Source organism: Hippocampus bargibanti, linkage group LG14 (genome assembly GCF_051943395.1).
Source record: "Hippocampus bargibanti isolate YZ-2025 linkage group LG14, ASM5194339v1, whole genome shotgun sequence".
NCBI lineage: Eukaryota > Metazoa > Chordata > Actinopteri > Syngnathiformes > Syngnathidae > Hippocampus > Hippocampus bargibanti.
Window position 1 is genome coordinate 16,213,510 of NC_142747.1, and position 20,680 is coordinate 16,234,189.

Genomic DNA, 20,680 nt, shown 5'->3' on the forward strand with positions numbered 1-20,680 from the left:
AAGTCACAATGAGAAGAAATGTTCATTGAATTGGTCAAATAAAAAACAGTAAGTGCGGAGTCGTCTGCTGCGTGGCCATGTGCTGGTCACACCGCCGCAAAACTAATTGAATCCGCACTTTCGTCAAGTTAAAAGCCCGGATGTTTCGGGCCTGTACTGTATCTATCCCGGTCGAGGATGATGCCTCGTACTGATGTCCAAAACTTTATTGGATTGGATAGGATTTGCCCTTATTAGTCTCGCAGTGGAGAAATTTACATTTAACAGCAGCAAAGTGATGAAAGGAATGAAAATACACGAGCTGCTGGAAAGACAGCCACTCTAGCGGCGCCGTCTTGAAGTCAAAAGAAAAAAAAAAAAACTAAATAACAAATAATATGACAACACAAAGACAATATATATATTGTGGAACATCGTGAAAACTACTACTATTTGATACTAGTTGACACAAATTCCCAGCAGACAAATCAGCCCATTTCCAACGGAGCTTGGGCGCCATCTTGTGCATTTTCTGGGACGCTACATAGGAGTCCAGACGCCTCAAAATGAGACGGAAGGACTTCTTTAATCGATTGCAAACATTTATGCTTTCATCTTCAGAACAATTTGAATCACATTCATAACTGGATGAGTAACAAGAAAGCATCTTCTCCGAATCTGAAGCCATTGTTTTGATTCTCGAGAAAGGCAAGACGTCCTGGCGTGACGTCACGAGCAAGGGGGCGGGACGTTCTGAAACTGAAACTTCATGAGGTCATTTCGAAGTAGTTTTGGGACACTTTAAGTCATTTTATTGGTGTTTTGCATGTGACTAAAAATACACGCCTTGCGTGTTTTGGGTATTTGAGATGCTATAAAACGTTTTTCTTCAGTTAGGAAACAAAAAAAATGATGTCGGTTGTCCTTTAACTCTATGCATTTTTTACATTGCGATTTAACACTGTAACAAATACTTTTCATTAAGTCCTCTTTGAGATGAATCATACCAAATGAAATAGGTTTTAGTTTAAATTTAACAATCTCCTAAAAAAAGTGCTGCTTTGAAAAGTGATAAATAACCAACATAAACCTGAATTTTGCTTCATGAACTTTTTTTATTGGGACATCCCAGAGGGGAATCATCATGATTTTGCGCCACAAATTACATGTGAAATATCCAGAAAGGGAGGAGGTCAAGGGTACTCTGTGTGTGGATGCGAGTCGGGCTGAAATATGAGTAGAGAGGAGCATGTGGAGGTGGAAGACGGGGGGGAAAAAAAAAAAAGAAAAAACCATGAACCAGTTTCATAACCCGCAGCATCTTTTTATGTCAAATATGAGAAGAGTGACAGATAAGCGACAAATCATCATACACACATACACACCTTGGTTTGAGAGAGAACATGTTACACACACACACACACACACACACACACACACACACACACACACACACACACACACACACACACACACACACACACACACACACACACACACACACACACACACACACACACACACACACACACACACGTCTGAGGTGTTTGTGTGTCAACAACAGTCACCCTGCCTTATGTTCTGATTTATTGTTCAAGGAGATCCTCTGATATTTCAACTCAGTGTCTGCTGTACGGACTTCTGGAGCGAGAGCGAGAGCGAGAGTTAGACCGGGACCGGTACCTCCTAAAAGTAAAGGAGAAAAGGGGGGGAAAAAAAGGGGAAGACAACAGAAAAGTTAATTATCACTTGATTGCTACGCCAAATTCCACGCTGATTACTATGGCAAGGTTTGCTGTTATATTGATGACCTCACAACAACCGAAAAAGACCAGCATGGTCATTGAGAGAAATCATGAGTCATTTAAAGGGCAACCGACATCTCCGCACAAGTTGTGTCCATAATTTGTAAAATGGCTTCAAGTAACTTCTACTGAGCGTATTTTACAAAGATTCCACCGCATATAGCTATATTTTAACGTTTAAAACTCGCGCTGAATATTCAGGAAGCCTTGTTTTCCAGTTGGTGACGATCCCCTACGTGACGTCACATTTGGAACGACCCTGACCGAGAAAGCGACACAATGCATTTTGCGTACTTTGTTTGGTCTGAAAACTTCGTGTTGATAGCGAAATTAGAAAGAAAACACATAAATAACGCGATGGTGAATCGTTGTGTGTTGCAGCAAGACTACTATTTGATATTTGCCGACACAAATTCCCAGCAGATAAATCAGCCAATTTCCAATGGAGCTTGGGCGCCATCTTGTGCATTTTCTGGGACGCTACATTGCTGTCATTGACGGCTCGAATTGATATGGGAGGACTCCTTTAATCGATTGCAAACATTTATGCTTTCCTCTTCAGAACTATTTGAATCATATTCATCACTGGATGAGTAACAAGAAAGCATCTTCTCCGAATCTGAACTCTGTGAGCCCATTGTTTTGTTTCTTGAGATGATTGAAGATGACTTGCGTGACGTCACGAACTGGGGGCGGGACTTTCTGAAAAGGCCCAATTCGCAGCTCAATTTTTTGCAGATTTTGACCACTTTAAGTCATTTTTATTGGTTTTGCTTTTGAATAAAAATATCATACTGCATGTTTTGGGTATTTTAGATGTTATAAAACGTTTTTCTGATGTCAGTTAGGAAACAAAAAAATGGTGTCAGTTGTCCTTTAAGTGACTGAACTGCATTCTCGAAAATGTGTGTGGGGAATGAAAATGCATTCAAGCTAGCAGTGGTAGGCTAATTAAAAATTGTAAAAACATACATGTACTGGTTTGGTATGATACTTTACTTACTTTTACTTTTCATGAGTAAAATTATTATATATTTTATTGGACAAATTATTTCTACACAGAACAGTGCACGTGTCCGCATCACCATTTTTCCATGCAGAAAAAAAAAATATTCTCCGCAAAGGCATAGATTTTGCTATGACATTTATTATCAAATTATTAGAGTGATGCAATGATTTTTCTCCACAGATGATCCAGAGCTGCAGACGAATAACTGGTGGTTTTTTTCCCCTTCAAAGAAATGAGCAATTTTTCAAAAAGAATAGTATTTTGTTGTTAAGTATTAATATTTTTAATTACTATGACTTACATTTTGTTTCTCTTTGGTTATTATTATTTTTTTTTTTTTTTGCTCTTATCAAACCCAAGTCTCATCGAGAGAAATTTAATGAAGCATAAATAATAGTGACGGGCACAGAATGTGAAGAGGAAGAGATGTCCTTACATACCTTCTGGATGAGCTGGAATCCCGGCCTGAGGGACAAGAGCACAAAGAGTCGTCATCAAAAAAATAACCAAACACACACAAGACCCTCTCATAAGGCCCACTGGTCTTGAAATGTTACTTATATCAGTTTTGAAACACTGTTGAGCATTATTGGCAAGATTGTAAAAACACAATGGCATTAATAGCAATATAGAAGAGGGTACCCCTGCTTCTCCTTCATTTCAGGAAACACATTTGACATGATTGGAATATTTACTGGATTTTATTGATCATGTCTATATGATGCAAAAAAGTTAACTAATACAGTGATGCCTTGGCTTACGAACTTAATTGGTTCTCAGACAGAGTGTGTAAGGCGAAAAGTGTGTATCCCAAAAATTAATTTCCCATAGGAAACCATTAAAATGAGAATAATCCGTTCCCGGGTCGCCATAAAACATAATTTTCTACTTTCTAAGCCTTAAAACTACACAAGATATACCTTATTTCATGTATGATAAATGTGCTACGGTATTATAATTAAAGAAATAAACTACTGTATAATAAAGTGGTTTTATTTACCTTTGTGATGGTCGGTGATGGCTTGATGGAATGGAGTGGCCGGTTTCATCAACATTAAACACATGAGGAACATAGCTTTCTTTCATCATGTTGAGGAATGATCCCTTGGAGGTGCTTTCTCTGCGATAATTTTACCTTTTTCCTCATCAATTGTGTTCTGTTTAGCTGGGTTGCAGGTTATTTGTGGAGCCTGATTGATGGGAAAAAAATTCCTTGTGTGTGCTACATACCTAGCAATAAATAAATAATGGTTTTAACCTTGCAGTCTACACTCTGCCTTTGAAACGAGTCAAAATTTTACTCTCTTCTATCAATTTTGTCACTCTCTCTCTGTCGTCTGCCTGTTTCTTGAATGTTTAAACCACCTCACTGCTGCGTTCTTGACCAATCACAAGGCTTTAACCCGAAGACTGGGGGTGGGGAATAGAGGACAAAAAAAATGTCGGAAGCCATTTGCTTTTTGGAGAATGGGCTCATCCGCGAACGACATATCATTCATTGTGGCAGCTCCGTGTGATCCCCAAAAAATACTTTGTATGCCAAGGTAAAAATTTTCATCAATTTAACGTTCGGAAACTGAAACGTTCGTAAGCCAAGTGGTGCGTAAAACGACATATCACTGTATTTAGATTACATCAAGCTTGTCACACTCAAGAGCCCATGCGTGCTTACGCTGCAATCACATGTCAGATTTGTATCAACAATTGTTGCCAACAATTTGTATCAACAATTGTATCAACAATTTGTTGCCCAAGACTGATACCCCAATTGTGACACAATAAATCGTAGAATAAAGCCATTTGAAGCATACAGAAGAAACCAATTTTTTGACTGCGTGCTGAAGACTTGACTTTCGAAAGCGCCTCAATTGTCCCGAGTCTGAGGATCGGGCTGGTAAATGTTTGCTCCTGCGAGGGGTCAGCACCCTCCCACGGTCTTACCATGTTTGGAGGGAGAGGGCGAGTTGCTGCTCTGGCGTCCGTACTGTCGCTCCCATTCATCTCGCTCTTTTTCGCGCCGCTCACGCTCCCTAAACAGAGAAGCCTTGAGGTCAGACACATTTCAACACACTCAAATACCAAGCGGTCCACCTGCGTACGCGCCGACTTACTTCATGCGTATCTTGCGTGCCATGGCTCGTAGTTCTCCCTCTCTCTCCTGTAAAACAATCACTTGAGAAATAAGAGGAAATGGAGGCGAGGCTAGGACAGTTTTTGTTGACGGTGAAATGAAAACGCACAATGAAAACCAATTAAAATGAGTTTTACAAAATCCAAAGTATAGTCAAAAGTGAAAATAGTCTTTGTCACCCTTTTTATTGATCCCATACGTTTCTTGGGTTCATTTTTTAAGGCAAGGTGGCTTTACTTATGTCGCGCACAGCTAACTTAGAAATTGTCGTTGATCAAAGCGGGTAAAGTGAAAGTAAGCGATTTTGCCTCAGTTCAGTTCCTCAAAGCAGACCTTGTTGCTCTTCTCTGGAATACGACAGTATATTACCACTTTGCTGTCAGATCAAGCAAGATGTCTGCCGTTGGGGTGGTTGGCAGTTGGACAAGACAGATAACTGCCTGTTGATGTGTGCATGTACTGTATGACATCGTCAAAGGATGAGGAGACAGACGCTTGTTTGGTTAGCCGTTAGCTTGTATGTAAAAAGTTTCCTAGCATGCATGTTTTTCATTGAATTGCAACCACAGTGCTTGCCATATCTCTTGCTTACTCTAAATTTTCCCCTGAACATTACCTGAGAGTAGAGCTAAATCCTGGCCACGAAGCACAGGGAATGGAATTCAGACTGCTGTCAGCATAGTGGACAGGGCTACAATTAGCGCTTTACCCGACGGTGTGATACTTGTGTGCTTTCAGGCTAGTGTGATTCTAAAAATAGACACCATTTGGATCAACACTTTAAAGCAGCACTGCACTGTGTTTTTTTTTAATATTTTAACTCATTCACTGCCATTCCCAAATTTATTCAGGAATTGAAAATATGACGTGGTGCACCAATTTGGTGCAGGTAAAGCGCTGGTAGACTTCTGGCAATGTTTTATGTCTTCCACAAGGGGCAGCATTAGTCTTTTGTACAGCCGCCCACACTTGCACCTCATATTACTCCAGACCCATGTAACTTAGGAATTAACTTTTTTTTTCCCTGACGAAAGAAGACGCTTTGGAGTGGACACATTTTTATAAAGTGAATGAGTTAATTGTGAGTGGATATTCATCTGTTTGTTACAATAAATTAATACCTATTTAAAATGGAATATTACATAACACTGTGACCTTTTTTTTTTAAATCTCACACCTGTCAAATACACGTTATGACGTTATACGGTCAAGTATAGAATCAACTTTAAAATTCTTCTTTATACAGTAAAGTCTTGTTATATCGATATTCTTGGGATTCGGAAAAAATATCGATATAACCGGACTATCGATATATCCGATCCTGCGGCATGTAAATTTTATCCTTGCGTTCATAGAAATAGTATCGTAATAAGCAGTACTATCGATATAACGAGACTTTACTGTACATTTAAAGCTATCCATAACCTTGCCTCCCCATACTTATCTAACCGTCTTTAAATTTCTATTCCCTCTCGTTCCCTCAGACCCTCTTCCTCCCTCCATCTCTGTGTGCCATCCCCTGCCCATCTCAGCACAATGGGGGACAGGGTTTTCAGCTGCTCTGCCTCCAAACTCCAGAACTCACTTCCTCCCAACATTCGTAACATCGATTCTCTTCCCACCTTCAAATCCCAACTAAAAACACACCTATTTAGAATAGCATTTTCTGTGTAGCTCTATCTCTTGTTTCCATTTATTACTGTATTTTATTTATTGTATTCTATTTGTGATTGGATTTTATTTATTATAGCACCTATGCTTGTGTGTGACTGGAAAGTGTCCTTAAGAGCTTTGAAAGGCGCTTAAAATAAAATGTATTATTTTAATTATTATTACTATTATGACAACAAAAATAATAAAAAGGACAAGGCACCTAAGCATTTTCAAAATGGTGAAAATAAAATACAGACAACGCAAACAGAAGACTGAACATAAATACACATGGATACGAATACTTGTGAGAAGAACGAGCACACAAACAAATGCGTGAAAAAACATGTTCAAACGGTCATAAGCATATTGTACTGACAAACAAATGCATTCACACACACACAAAAATACGACAAAACATACACAAATAAAGACATTAGCAAACCGGCACCAAAAAACAGACACGCGCGCACACCTGTCGTTTGTGCTCCTGCTGCTTGATCTTCACCTGCGCCGCTTTCTTATCCGCCTTGGCTGCAGGAGATGGAAATTCTGAGCAAATATCACAGAGGAAATGACATGTCCCACTTGCCGTCGCATGCACTCACACTGCCTGTTCAGGGCCTTCTGCATGCGGAGCTTGAGCTTCTCCTGCGGCGTCAGCTTGGACTGCGGGCGACACCGTTGTATTAGCAACTTCACAACAGAGCGCTCGATACAATTTGGAGCGTACAATTTGGATGATTCAAAGTGGGTAACGGGTGAACTTTCTCATCTTTGGAACCTTTTGTCACACGTGCCCTTGACACAAGTGTCCGGTAAATTAGTTAATAGAAAGAGGGCGGTGGAGGGGGTGGCGCGGCGGTCTAAGAGGAGGAGATTAATGCACGAGGACAGCTGAGAGAGCAGCGAGGGACGCTATGAAAAACAAAAGCAAGTTCAGGTCCGGCGAGTTCACAAAAGAGCCAGTGGCGCTTTGCCGCCGACACACCCAGCAGTGGGCTGTTCAAACCTGGCCAGGCAAGAAAGATGGCAGGCCACAACACCGCAGGCGAGTCAAACGCGGGAGGGCCGAGTGCAACTTTTTGACGGAGAGGTATGGCGTGTATGCAAAACGACAACGATTCTTTGCCAGGAAAAGATGAACAAGAACAAGCAAACGGCGGGGAGGAGGCGGACAGCATAAAAAAAAATAATGTAAAAAAAAAAATCCGCAATGATTGACAGTAAAATACTATCGCACTTCGTGATCTCAACAGTTGAAAACTGTAGGACATTGAAATATGTTCTATTGTTTAAACAAGCCCAGACATTTGTCCACACCCTACAAAGTTATAATCACCTGGGTTAAACACACTCATTAGCCAGAACAAACCAGAGCTTAAAAAGTAAATATTAACAACAAAATGCACGCTAAGACAATAAAGACCAGTCGAATGGAGCACTGTGTCACTGACTTTTGCCCACTTTGCTTTGACTAAGGCGGATGTGTACGGGTGGGTTAAATGAGAAAGAAAACATTATTTCGGGAGGGGGGGGGGACACGGGGCTTCTACGTCGGCGCGTGGTGGTCGGCGGGCCACGTCAGCCTGTCAGGGATGAGGGAGGCGTAGTAGGTTTTAGCAAGAAACCTCGGCCACATCAAATTCTTACTGACTTTGGCGGCTCCCGTCTTTTTACCACCCGCTGTTTCAGGCCTGCAGGGATGACAAGGGAAAATGGAGAGAAAAAAAATTGATTGGAGTTTTATTTCATTTCAGACAACTTTTTTTAAACACTTGTATCACAGCTAAAATGTTACGAATAAATAGACTCTTAAAAGGTGAGTCAAAATAGTTTTTTTTAAACATGTTCTACTGTTCTAAATGCAGAAACTGATTGAAATTACATCCGTGAAATATGAATTGAGCAACAAAATGTACCTTTTTTTCCCTCTTAGGTGGCGGCCATTTTGAAAATGACATCATCTGAACAATTTTTATTTTATTTTCAAAATGGCCACCACCTGAGATAACGGCGAAGAATGTGGATTTTGCTTTTAATGTCATATACACGTGCATTAACTCATTCGCTGCCATTCCCGAATTTATTCGGGAATTGAAATGTGTGGGGGTGCTGATAACGCGCTGGTCAGACCTCTGACCCTGTTTTTCCCTTCCACAAGGGGGCAGCATTTGCCTTTTGACCATTGTAGCGCTTTGTTACAGCTACAGCTCCCATAAAATCAAACATTGTATGGTCTTGGAGAAGTGCAACTGTGGCGGCTTGGAATTGAAGCGGATTTATGTGGGAAAGGCGATGTGAGACAGTGTCTTTTCTTCAGTGGATGCTACTGCTTCGTGTTTGCTTTCAACATTTAGGTTGGAGCAGACGTGCACATTTTACCATGTTGTCCCTGATGCACTGGTGAAAAGGATGCTTTGATCCTCTCCTCTTTCATCTATAACTGCTTCATACAACAATGAGGGTGCAGAAAGTGCTTAAAATGGAATGATTGTGGTTTTGTGTCGTGTCACATTATTTGTTTTTTTTTTTTTTTTCATTCAAGATGGTGCCGCTAAGAGTGGTTGCTTTTACAGCAGGTCCTGTATTTTATTTTTCTACTTCTACCTTTCCTTTCCTCTTACTTTCATGTAAATTTCTCCACTGCGAGACTAACAAAGGCTAATCTAATGCAATCCAATAAGTACTCATGAGGCAAAAGACTATATACTCATTGACCAACGGATTCCAGATTTTTCATCTGATTGTTTCTTATTTCTGGACCAATTTTGCCTTTACTGCATTAGCATTGGTTAATAATAGCTGACAGCAGAGTCAGACTTCAATTTAACTTTAAATTACATCGCCGTCATAAGAATGAAAATAAATCAAGGACCTCCCCCCCTATGCATTCTTTTCAATGACTCGTTACGCTCATTGATAGTTCTTACTTTCTTAGCTTGTCGGTAACGGTGTTAGTGGAAATAGGGGGCCCTCTGTCGTCAGGGGAGGGGCTGTGGTCGAGGCGGTCGGGGGATGACGAGGGGCTGCTACTGCTGCTCTCGCCTCGCCTGTGAGCGCCGCTGCTGCGCACGCTTCGCCGAGAGGAACCCCCCTGCCTTGAGCTGGATCGAGATCTGAAAACCAAAGGGAGGTGAAGTCACAGGCACAAATACAGTCGTTAAAAAGAATGTTTCGAAAAGGACGCGTTTCCACCTTGTCCGCTTTCTTGAAGAGTATCGCTTCCTCTCCCTTGATCGAGATCGCTCTCGTCTCCTCCGGGACCCGGCTCGTTCGCGCGAGTATGACCGGGAATGTCGTCTCAAGCGGGAGCGGGTTCGAGAACGTCGGTCGTCCCTTCCTCGTCGCCCTCGGTAGCGTGAACGGGAGGACGAAGAGGATGACCGTGATGAAGAGTCAGAAGAGGTGTATGATGGGGAACGGCTGGACGAGGACCTCCGTCTCCTGAACGAAAACAGTTTCTATAACGTCCAGCACCTAGGCCGATTATTTCTCACTTTAGGGGGTATACGATTGATCATGCCATTACTCTAATTGATTGAGTTACACGTCATGTGTTGAAACCTGTCAAATAAATTAGGCCATGTTAACCCGCACATGCATTTTAACAAAAAAACAAGTTTTGTTCTTTGAGACATTCAAACATAGGCTTTTACTAATGTGAGTGACTCCATCTTTTGAACGTAAATTGAGGAAAACGGGCGCCTAAGTGAGTCATCGATGGGTTAACTCATTCGCTGCCATTCCCGAATTTATTAAAGTGTGACGAGGGGCACCATTACCGAATTTGTTCGGGTTTTGGTTTTTCTTGCGGGGGTACTGATAAAGCCCGAGTCAGACCTCTGGCAATGTTATTTTTCCTTCCACGAGGGGGCAGCATTTTCCTTTTGTTCATGTTAGTGCTTTGTACAGCTTCAGTTGTTGTGAAATCACAATATAAATCAATATGTATGCTTTGTGTTGTATTTTGTACATCTGCCCCCGTTTTGAGCTCAGATAACTCCAGAACCATGTAACTTAGGAATTTACTCTTTTTTATGATAAAAGAAGAGTCTAAGGCACAGGTGTCAAAGTCAAGGCCCGCGGGCCAAATCCGGCCCACCACATCATTTTTTTCAGCCCGCGAAAGCAAATAAAACTTGTTAAATTCCATGATGATTGCTAAAATCTGAGCCAAAATTTCATATTTTTGGATGTCAACCACAATAAAAGTCATTATTCTTGACTTCAGATTTGAAAACGAGTTATTCATTAATTTGCTGTGTGCTCTATATGTAATATTTGAAGGGATTTAAACATTCTAATGGGTTCCCCAAATTCATAACGGCCCTGGAGAGGAAACCATCACTACAATGTGGCCCGCGGCAAAAAATGACTTTGACACCCCCGGTCTAAGGTTTTTAACGCTGTATTGAATGTTTATATAGTCCTAAAACTCAATATTTTGCGGGTCCTGCAATTTCAGTGAAAATTACAAAAACCGGGGCACTGGAGTGGATACATTTTTGCACATCATCTGGCAGTGAATGAGTTAATGTGATTAAAAAAAAATACTCCTTTAAGAAAGCCTTACTTTGCACCTTTTGTTTTTGCAGTTTGGACACAGATGAGGTAACATCTGCTTGGAGTTGGAAAGTTACTAAATAAAGCGACAAAACAGCAATAGTTGGCAAAACTAAGCCACTGCTAGCGTCATTGCAACTCTGCACGGTGGCAAAAGCTGTACTCTTTATTTGCTTGGTAGAACAGGTTATTCTATTCTCGGTATTTAGGATGCAAAATGTCAGACCTTTTTAGACACCTTTGTATTGGCTACTTTCATTTCATACGCTGACACGTGCGAGTGACCAATTGATATATTCATTCTCTTAAATATTCATTCATATTGTATCGCAGACTCTGAATAGCCAAGTGTTTATTTTCTACAGTGTATATTATTATGAACAGAAGGCTCAAGACACAAAAAACCAAATGAGCTCACTAAATTCACGAGACCCCAAAAAATTGTAACCTGGACAGACAGCCTATTCCAGTAACTTTTGAACGTCAAATATATTTATTTAGGAGAGGGATGGGGGTGCATGCCCCAAATGAGAGGACTCTCCCCTTGCCAGCAATCATGTCAACAAACAAACCAATGAAAAGCCAGGAAGAGGGAAAGTTACCGACCGGGAGCCCCTGCTATGACCTGCGGGATGCTGCGTGTTCTGGCCGGAGGCGGCCTGTGCCGCGGCTACCGCTGCCACAGCTTCGTCGTCACTGCCTCCAAAGCTGGTAATGAAGGTGATCTTCTCCGGACCGGGGGTCTGCGAGCGCGAGCGGGACTCGGAGCTGGATTCCGACTCTGGTCTGAAGAAGAAACAAAAACCTTACTAAAAGAGCGTCACTAACAAGGTTGAGAGGAAAAATACAAATAGAAGGAGAAGCACACCGTTTATAAGGATCGTATGTTGGACTATCTCTCCTGGCGTAGCTGAAGATGGAAAAAGAAGAAACATAGTCAAACAAATTGGGAAAATAGTGGCATGTAATGTGCTTTTTCTTTTCTATCATACTTTCACATATATTTTCATTGCAGTTTATAAAAAAATACGTCTGTGTAAGCTGTCAGTCGTACAGGAGTAGTCCATTGATGAAAAGGTTTCTACAGCTGTCATACACACACACACACACACACACACACACACACACACACACACACACACACACACACACACACACACACACACACACACACACACACACACACACACACACACACACACACACATATATATATATATATATATATATATATATATATATATATATATATATATATATATACACACACACACACACACACACACACACACACACACACACACACACACACACACACACACACACACACACACAGTAAAGTCTCGTTATATCGATATTGGTTATATCGATAGTATCGCTTATTACGATACTGCGCGCAGGGTCGGATATATCGATAGTCCCGGTTATATCGATATTTTTTCGGACTCCCGAAAATATCGATATCACGAGACTTTACTGATATATATTATATATATAGTAAGAGAAGCTATTTTTATAAATGAATAGTGGTGTGAGGTTCAATTTGGATCGTGCTTACGACAGAATTCTTAGATCGTTACCACGTCGGCTTAATCATGCTGATGAGTCATGCCTCTGGACATGAGGGATATATAAAGGGCCAGAATTACCAGCAACATTTTGTTCGCTGACGAAGCTTCTCGGATGAGGAGCGAAATGGCCGACATCTTCAAAGAAGTACAAATGACGGCTGAAGAAACCTTTTCACCGTTTCTAATAAATAGCACTGTGAAAGAATGGCTTTAAAAATGTACTAAATACAACTTAAAAACTATTAAGGACAAAATTAAGCACGATGGCTTCTGTCGATATAGATGTACCTGGGCGGACTGATTTGTCGTCCTTTAAGTCTTTTTTCTCTGAACTCTCTCCTCTGTCTACGAGAACGGCGACCCTTAAAAAAAATCAACAACTATGTCACATAAGGATATGAAACACGCAGACAGACGCACACCTTCCGAGAAAGGACATATGCTTACAGAGTACATGGCTTTTTCAGCCTCCAGGGCCTTGGCATGCTTGATGGCCTCCACCTCCTCTTTATCCTTCCTCAACATCCTGACGGGCACAATTATGACACACTTTTAAGTCAACCAGGCATCATCGGTGGGAAACAGTGCCCTCTAGTGCTAATGAGGAGAAATGTAAAGCAGCTATTGCCTCTACCAAAAACTATGACGATAGATGCCCCTTAAAATAACGTGAACACCTACTTTATATTATGTACACATGAAGTTTTAATTTTGTGGTTGATAAATATATATTTTTTTCCCATTCCAACAAAATATTTACTTCCTCTTTAACTCATTCACTGCCAGACAATGTGCAAAAATGTATCCACTCCGGTGCCAGGGGTTGTGTCATTTTCACTCAAATTGCAGGACCCACAGAATATTGAGTTTGAGGACTACATAAACATTCAATACAGCGAAAGAAACCTTAGAATCTCTTCTTTTATCAGAAAAACAATAGTTGATTCCTAAGTTATATGGGTCTGGCGTTATCTGAGCTTGAAATGGGAGCAGGTGCACAAAATACAATGCAATACATACATATTGGTTTATATATATTATTATCATCATCATCACTTGCTAGCTATTTGCTATCTATTAGCTGGCTAGCGAGCTATAATTTCCCCATTGTGGTGTGAATAAAGGTTTTCTGATTCTGATTTAGCTAGCTATCAATTCACTATCTAGCTGGCTGGCTATTTAGCTGACTGGCTATGTAGCTAGGTATTTGTTGGGTAACGATTGGCCAGCTAGCTAGCTTTCTAAATATTTAAGTTACTTCGAGGTTGAGTGAAAACCAAAACCCCAACAGATTCGGGAATGGCGCTCCACATCATGCTTTTCAATTCCTGAATAAATTCAGGAAATGGCAATGAATGAGTTATGAAAAGTCACCGGATTTGGACAGCCACTAATGCTCAAACATTGGCAAATAAATAAACAAATAAAATTAAATACAATATACACTACTACCTGACAAAGTCTCCCTCAGCCATTCCGTAAGGAGTGGCCGTTTTGCTGAGCTCCGTCTCTTGCTCGTGGTTCAGTTCGTCAATGTCAACTTCCACATCTGTCAATGAAAACGCACTCATGCTATTTGGACACCATCGTTTCGTTCAATCGTGTGCAAATTACATTCAATTTATCATCACGGATGATTGGCCTAAATGCATGACGTTGAAAGCTCCGCGACATTTATATTGATCTCATTACAGAACAACCTCGACCCCAAAATACAAGCAGCTCTTGGCTTTGAGAAAGACTGTGATGGAGAATAAGAAGTTATCATATTTAAAACTTTCGTGCTGTTATATGCTTAGTCAACATGTGTGACTCGAATACACAATTGAAGCAACGACAACCTGAGGTCCACAGACACAGCTTGTTAAACTGTCATCTTCATCTAGGAGATCTGGCCTTGGACAGAATTTAGGACCTGGGAAACTCCTTATCGCCGGTGTAATTTAGGACTTGAAACTCCTTCACAGGAAGAGCTCATTAGCCAGGTTACACATTTATCAGTTAATGGCAAAGACGATGTTTTATTGATTGATTTATCAAGAGGTGTGGTATTCTAATCGAGAAAACTATGTTTTACTAATGTGTCACTCTCAATAAATAGCTTGGCAGAGGGCTGCAGAATGCAGGCGTCTGTCACGAAAGGCTACGTCCCCTGCCGGCAGTAAAGACAATCTTTCTGGGTTTGAGTTTTTGTCCACAGTGTTCGATCGAACACCTCTGACAGACTGTCACTATTTTTTTAGAGCTCACCGATATCTGGGATGACCTCATCCTCTTCGGATTCACTATTCTCTGAATTGTCTTCATCCTTGTCTGAAGCGGGCTCGGGGTCCGTCACAGTGCTGTTTTCGTATGTGTAACCGATGGCAACCTTTTTCTCAGACAGCCTGCAAACAGACAATTGCCACCGTTAGTGAGAAACGAGTGGTTTACGTCTATGTATGTACATACTCTGTCACAATCTCAATTTTTCTCACATACAAATACACACAACACACGCACACTGGGGTGTGGAAAAATGATCTAACGCATATACTTTTTCTTGTCTTCTTCGTTTGTCTTCTGTAGTCCACCGTAGAGTTCATCCACGTATATCTGGTACAAACACTGCTCCTCTGAGACTGTGGGAGGACACCAGAGTTTAAGCACAACATTGCCTCATAGGTACTGCCACTCCTCACTGACATAAAAAAAATGTTTTATAGCATCTAAAATACCCAAAACACACAGGCTGATATTTTTAGTCAAATTCAAAACACCAATAAAAATGACTTGGTGTCCCAAAACTGCCACAAAATGAGCTCGAAAACTGGCGATTCAGAAAGTCTCGCCCCCTTGTTCGTGACGTCACTATTGGTCACACACTGCCTTGCTCCAGAATCAAAACAATGGTTTCAGAAAGTTCAGATTCAGAGAAGATGCTTTATTGTTACTAATCCAGTTATGAATATGATTCAAATAGTTCTGAAGAGGAAAGCATAAATGTTTGCAATCAATTAAAGTAGTCCTTCCGTATCAATTTAAGCCGCCTGGACTCCAATGTAGCGCCCAGGAAATGCACAAGATGGCGCACAAGCTCTGTTAGAAATGGGCTGATTTGTCCACTGGGAATTTGTGCAAAGTTACACCTTCTTTATGCGTGTTACCGCAATTGGCTGCGACACACAACGATTCACCATCGCGTTATTTATGTAGTTGTCCTAATTTCGTCATCAACACAGATCAACACGAAGTTTTCAGACGAAACAAAGTACCCAAAATGCATTGTGTGTAGCTTTCTCGGTCACGGGCGTTCCCTCTGTGACGTCACTTAGGGGATCGTCATCAACTTGAAAACAAGACTTTCTGAATATTCAGCGCGAGTCTTAAACGTAAAATATAGCTATATGCGGTGGAATCTTTGTAAAATGCGCTTAGTAGAGGTCATTTGAAGTGATTTTACAAATTATGGACGCAACTCGTCCGGAGGTGTCGGTTTTCCTTTAATGGAAGTCACGGAAATATAACAACTGTTCATCACGATCTTGGGTCAACAAGATTTATCGTTTGCTTCTGTGCTGGATGTCAGAGAACATGTTACTGACTATTGGCAAAGTCGTTCTGCACCAAGCCTCTGTAGCGCTCATAATTGCATTTCCTCTCCTCCATCTCTTGCTCTGGGATTCTGAAAGACAAAAAAAACAGTCAACGTGCAGGAAAGTACATTAAAAGTGAAATATTTCACATGTACGACTCGTGCAGTTAAAGAAAAATCCACACTTTAGCGCAGGGGTGTCAAAGTAATTTTTTGCCGCGGGCCACATTGTAGTTATGGTTTCCTCTCGAGGGCCGTTATGAATTTGGGGAACCCATTAGAATGTTTAAATCCCTTCAAATATTACATATAGAGCACACAGCAAATTAATGAATAACTCGTTTTCAAATTTGAAGTCATGAATAATGACTTTTATTGTGGTTGACATCCAAAAATATGACATTTCGGCTCAGATTTTAGCAATCATCATGGAATTTAACAAGTTTGATTTGCTTTCGTGGGCCGAAAAAAATGATGTGGCGGGCCGGATTTGGCCCGCGGGCCTTGACTTTGACACCTGTGCTTTAGCGTGTCTTAAAAATGTGTCGGAGAAATTGAAGGGTAAAATATAGAGCGGATCTAAACTCACGGTGTGGTGATGAGTGGAGGCGTGTAGGTGGGGATGTAGTCGAGGTGAGCCCGCACGTCAAAACGGTCAATCATGTTACTGGCATCACCTTGCCAAGGCATCCTTAAACACAGACACGCAAAAGAATATCCAGTGAGTTACTTAAAATAAAATGAAAAAAAAAGATTGCAAACAAAATGCATGAGTTGTCATAAGCACTGGAATGCTATTATAGTTTAACTCATTCACTGCCATTCCCGAATTTATTCAGGAATTGAAAAGTGTGACGTGGAGCACCATTCCCGAATTTGTTCGGGTATTGGTATTGGTTCGGGTAAATCAATATGCATGAATGGCTGCCGCTGCTCACCCGCACAAAAAAAAAAATCCAGTGACTGTAAAGTGTCCTTGAGAGTTTTGAAAGGCGCTTAGAAATTAAATGTATTAATAATACTAATACTAATAACAATAACAACAACAATAACAACAATAACAACAATAATAATAATAATAATAATAATAATAATAATAATAATAATAATAATAATAATAATAACAATATAAGCGCCTTTCAAAACTTGTATTTTGTACAACCGCCACCATTTCAAACTCAGGTAACTCCAGACTCATATAACTTAAGAATTAACCTTTTTTTCCTGATGCAAGAAGATAGTGTAAAATGTTTCTAACCCTGGATTGAATGTTGATGTAGTCCTTAAACTCAATATTTTGTGGGTCGTGCAATTTGAGTGAAAATGAAAAAAACCCTGGCACTGGAGTGGACATATTTTGTGCACAATACTGGCAGTGAATGAGTTAAAAGGTTTAAGCAAATGCTTCATTTACTATGGATTATCATTGATTGATCTACTTTGGGAAAGTAAATTTCTTAACTTCAAGTGTAGCAGGATGATGAACCTTCAAAATACACAACACTCTGAATTTCAGCTGATGGTGTTATCATTTTATGCCAATTTTCAAAATTGTGTGTGTGTGTGTGTGTGTGTGTGTGTGTCCCCTTACATGTTAATGGGAGACTCTGCAGCCAGAGCCACAGCAGGATCCAAATGGATCTTGTAGGCTCGACCATGAACCTGTAGGAACTGGGCCGGATCCTTTTTCTAAAAGGAGACAAAAATTCGAAACTTCTACAAAGGTCACGTCAAAACAAAAAGAGGCGACTGAACAAGTGAAAAGGATGGAAAAACAAAGCAGCAGAACGATTCTGCATTGATCGGGTTTCCATTTTCCAACATTTCCCGCCTTTTCCAAAACCAACTTACGATCTTCTCATAGTACTCTCGGCGGCGCTCGCCACGTCGCTTGTAGTCGACCATCATGCCACGGAGCTTGCGCTCGTGCTTGCGGGCCTCCTGCCACATGACGGCGCCGCTGGGGGTGGGGGCGCGGCGGGGCACGGTTGCTGCAGTGAGGAATGGGAAAAGAGGTGGCGGTTAGCACACTATTGCGAACATGCTAACCGGTCGACCAAGATCCCCCGCCCCTACACTAGCCTTTGGGCAACTAACAGATTTTATCAAATAATTTTTGGGTTGCAGCTGCAGTACATTTTTAAAACCGTGAATACGTTCTAACATGCACACACTAACATGTGACGCTGTGTTGGAGCTTGTCGAGATGCTGCACGGTACATAGACATACAGTGAGACCTCAACTTAGAAACACCTTATCTTACAAACTTTTCGTCTTACAAACATCAAATTTCTGAAAATTAAACCTTATAATAAGCACTATTTTCATAATACACACCCACCACGGCTGGCGGAGTGATCTTCGGCGGAAGCACATGACCGAACAGCACCAGAGGTTAAGTTACCAACAGTCCATATGGAAGGTGACTCTCCTTCCATAAGCCATCAACGACCATCAAAAAGGTAAATAAAACGTTATTTCTTTAATTACAGTCCTCATGTAATGTGCTTCTCTTTCCAAACAGCAATTCCCTTTGACATTCGACCTCCAACGTCATTCCATCAAGCCATCAATGACCATCACAAATGTAAATTAAGTGACTTTATGATACAATGCAGTGTATTTCTTTCATTACAATACAATAGCACATTTATTATACATAGAATAAGGTATGTTGTGTGTCGTTTTAAGGCTCATTTAGTTGAAAAGTATATTTTATGGAAACCCGGGAACGGATTATTCCCATTTTAATGGTTTCCTATGGGAATTTTTTTTTTGAGATACACACTTTTCGCCTTACACACTCTGTCTGGGAACCAATTAAGTTCGTAAGTTGAGGTCTCACTGTACTCCATTTTGTCTTTTTTTTCCCTCCATCATAAATTACACCAAAGGTTTGACACACTGCCTTGCTGACTCTTTCCACCTATCTCACCGTGTCAATTTATTTCTATACGTAATGGAGCGTGCGATTGCAGTAACTTTAATCCATGGGGGAAAATTATCTCTGGGAAGGTTGCAATCAGAGATTTTACTTAATTATTTTTTTATTCGTCGTCAGAGTTGATGGATTTATTCATTACAGCTGTAAAAATGGAACTGAAAGGGTGAGCTTCTTGGCAGCTTCTGCAGTTCAAAGGATAACGCCCTTGCTTACAATATTGCTGTCACCAAATAGAGGCGAGTTTGCAAGTGCTGAAAACCTTTCTGGCCTTCTTATCAACTAGAAGGACAAAGCCAGTTTATTCCCGCCAAGAAAACAGAAAACTAGCACGAAATAATGTTGCCTTATTGTTGTCTTACAAGAGAAGACAGTGGAAAACGAGTCTTTGAGTCAATGGGGCTGAACAGTGTTCAAGACATGTCACCTAAGATGTGAATTTGCACATAGTAAAAGCACGGATTTATTGACATGACAGAAACATTTGACACAATATATATTCCTCTTTGACAAGACATATAGACCAGCTAAATGATGCTAAATGAACGTATTAAAAACACATTTGCATACATGGTTTCGAATATTTTTTTTTTCAACAACGTTTCGTTGTGTGGTGTCAGGAAAAATAACGCAAACCCCAGAACAGAAATGGGGAGTTTATTAAAGTCATTATCATCTACGTTTCGTGCAAGTGGGGTCGAAGTAAAATGTGACAGAAACAGAAAAAAACATATTTTGTGCGAATGGGGGCGGGGCGGTCGTGAATAAGAAGGAAGTAGTGTTACACGAAGCCGCGACGTTGCTGTCATTTTGCGATAGACCTGAAACTCGCACGTTTTCAAATAAATGTCTGATAGCATTATGTTCGATATATTTGTGTTTTTAGTATGCATAAATTAGTAAAGGGTCATTTTTCAAAACGACCCTAAAGACAAAATCATCAGCACTCTCACGCAAATTTAACGTGGATCAATTCAATTATTGCTAACCCCAATGCAATTTTTAAAAGGTCACTTCATTCGTTGTCTATCATTTCTTGAAACCAATTTGAGAAAACCAGAAAAGTAAAAAGGTTTCAAGAGTACGCAAGCGTTTGTCAGGAGCCGCAACGATTTGACTGATAGTGCGTGTAGATGCAGTGGGCGCTTTTGACCGAGAGGCTAGTTTAGCTTAGCATAGCTACTAGCGGCTAAATGCATCAGAGCACATGACATATCGTCTGTCTACCTAAAAAAAATCGCACAAAAACATAGTTCTCTACATTTAACGTGCACACGACTTACCGGTTTTAAGGGCAACGATTAGGAAACTGGGTGAAAATTCGCTGAACCAGAGAGGGCACCGTACACGCCTTCTTCCGTGCTGCTTTTCTCCCTCGTGGAAGTGAACGATGGTGGGAGGCAATGAGCCCCCTGGCGGACTTTGGAGTTACTACATTACCTTTGATTTCAAT

At 40.8% G+C, this 20,680-nt stretch overlaps 1 protein-coding gene across 2 annotated transcripts; it reads right to left on the reverse strand.

Moving 5' to 3' along the window:
- Positions 1-1,282: 1,282 nt before the first annotated feature.
- clasrp (CLK4 associating serine/arginine rich protein) lies at positions 1,283-20,625 on the reverse strand. 2 transcript variants are annotated; one of them, XM_089013723.1, is made up of 21 exons: positions 20,511-20,625; positions 18,137-18,276; positions 17,877-17,974; positions 16,875-16,976; positions 16,296-16,375; positions 15,248-15,332; positions 14,962-15,098; positions 14,164-14,260; positions 13,159-13,237; positions 13,000-13,073; positions 12,009-12,050; positions 11,747-11,926; positions 9,773-10,021; positions 9,508-9,693; positions 8,232-8,271; positions 7,183-7,243; positions 7,050-7,108; positions 4,905-4,951; positions 4,735-4,823; positions 3,234-3,258; positions 1,283-1,665 (listed from the first exon to the last, which is right to left on the reverse strand). In XM_089013723.1, exons 2-21 carry the CDS (start codon positions 18,233-18,235, stop codon positions 1,599-1,601), a joined length of 1,896 nt encoding a protein of 631 aa, XP_088869849.1. In that variant the 5' UTR covers positions 18,236-18,276; positions 20,511-20,625; the 3' UTR covers positions 1,283-1,598. The 2 variants fall into 2 exon arrangements, 1 of the variants encoding a protein (XP_088869849.1); XR_016117162.1 differs by lacking the exons at positions 1,283-1,665; positions 3,234-3,258 and having other exon boundaries at positions 8,228-8,271.
- Between the last annotated feature and the right edge of the window lie 55 nt (positions 20,626-20,680).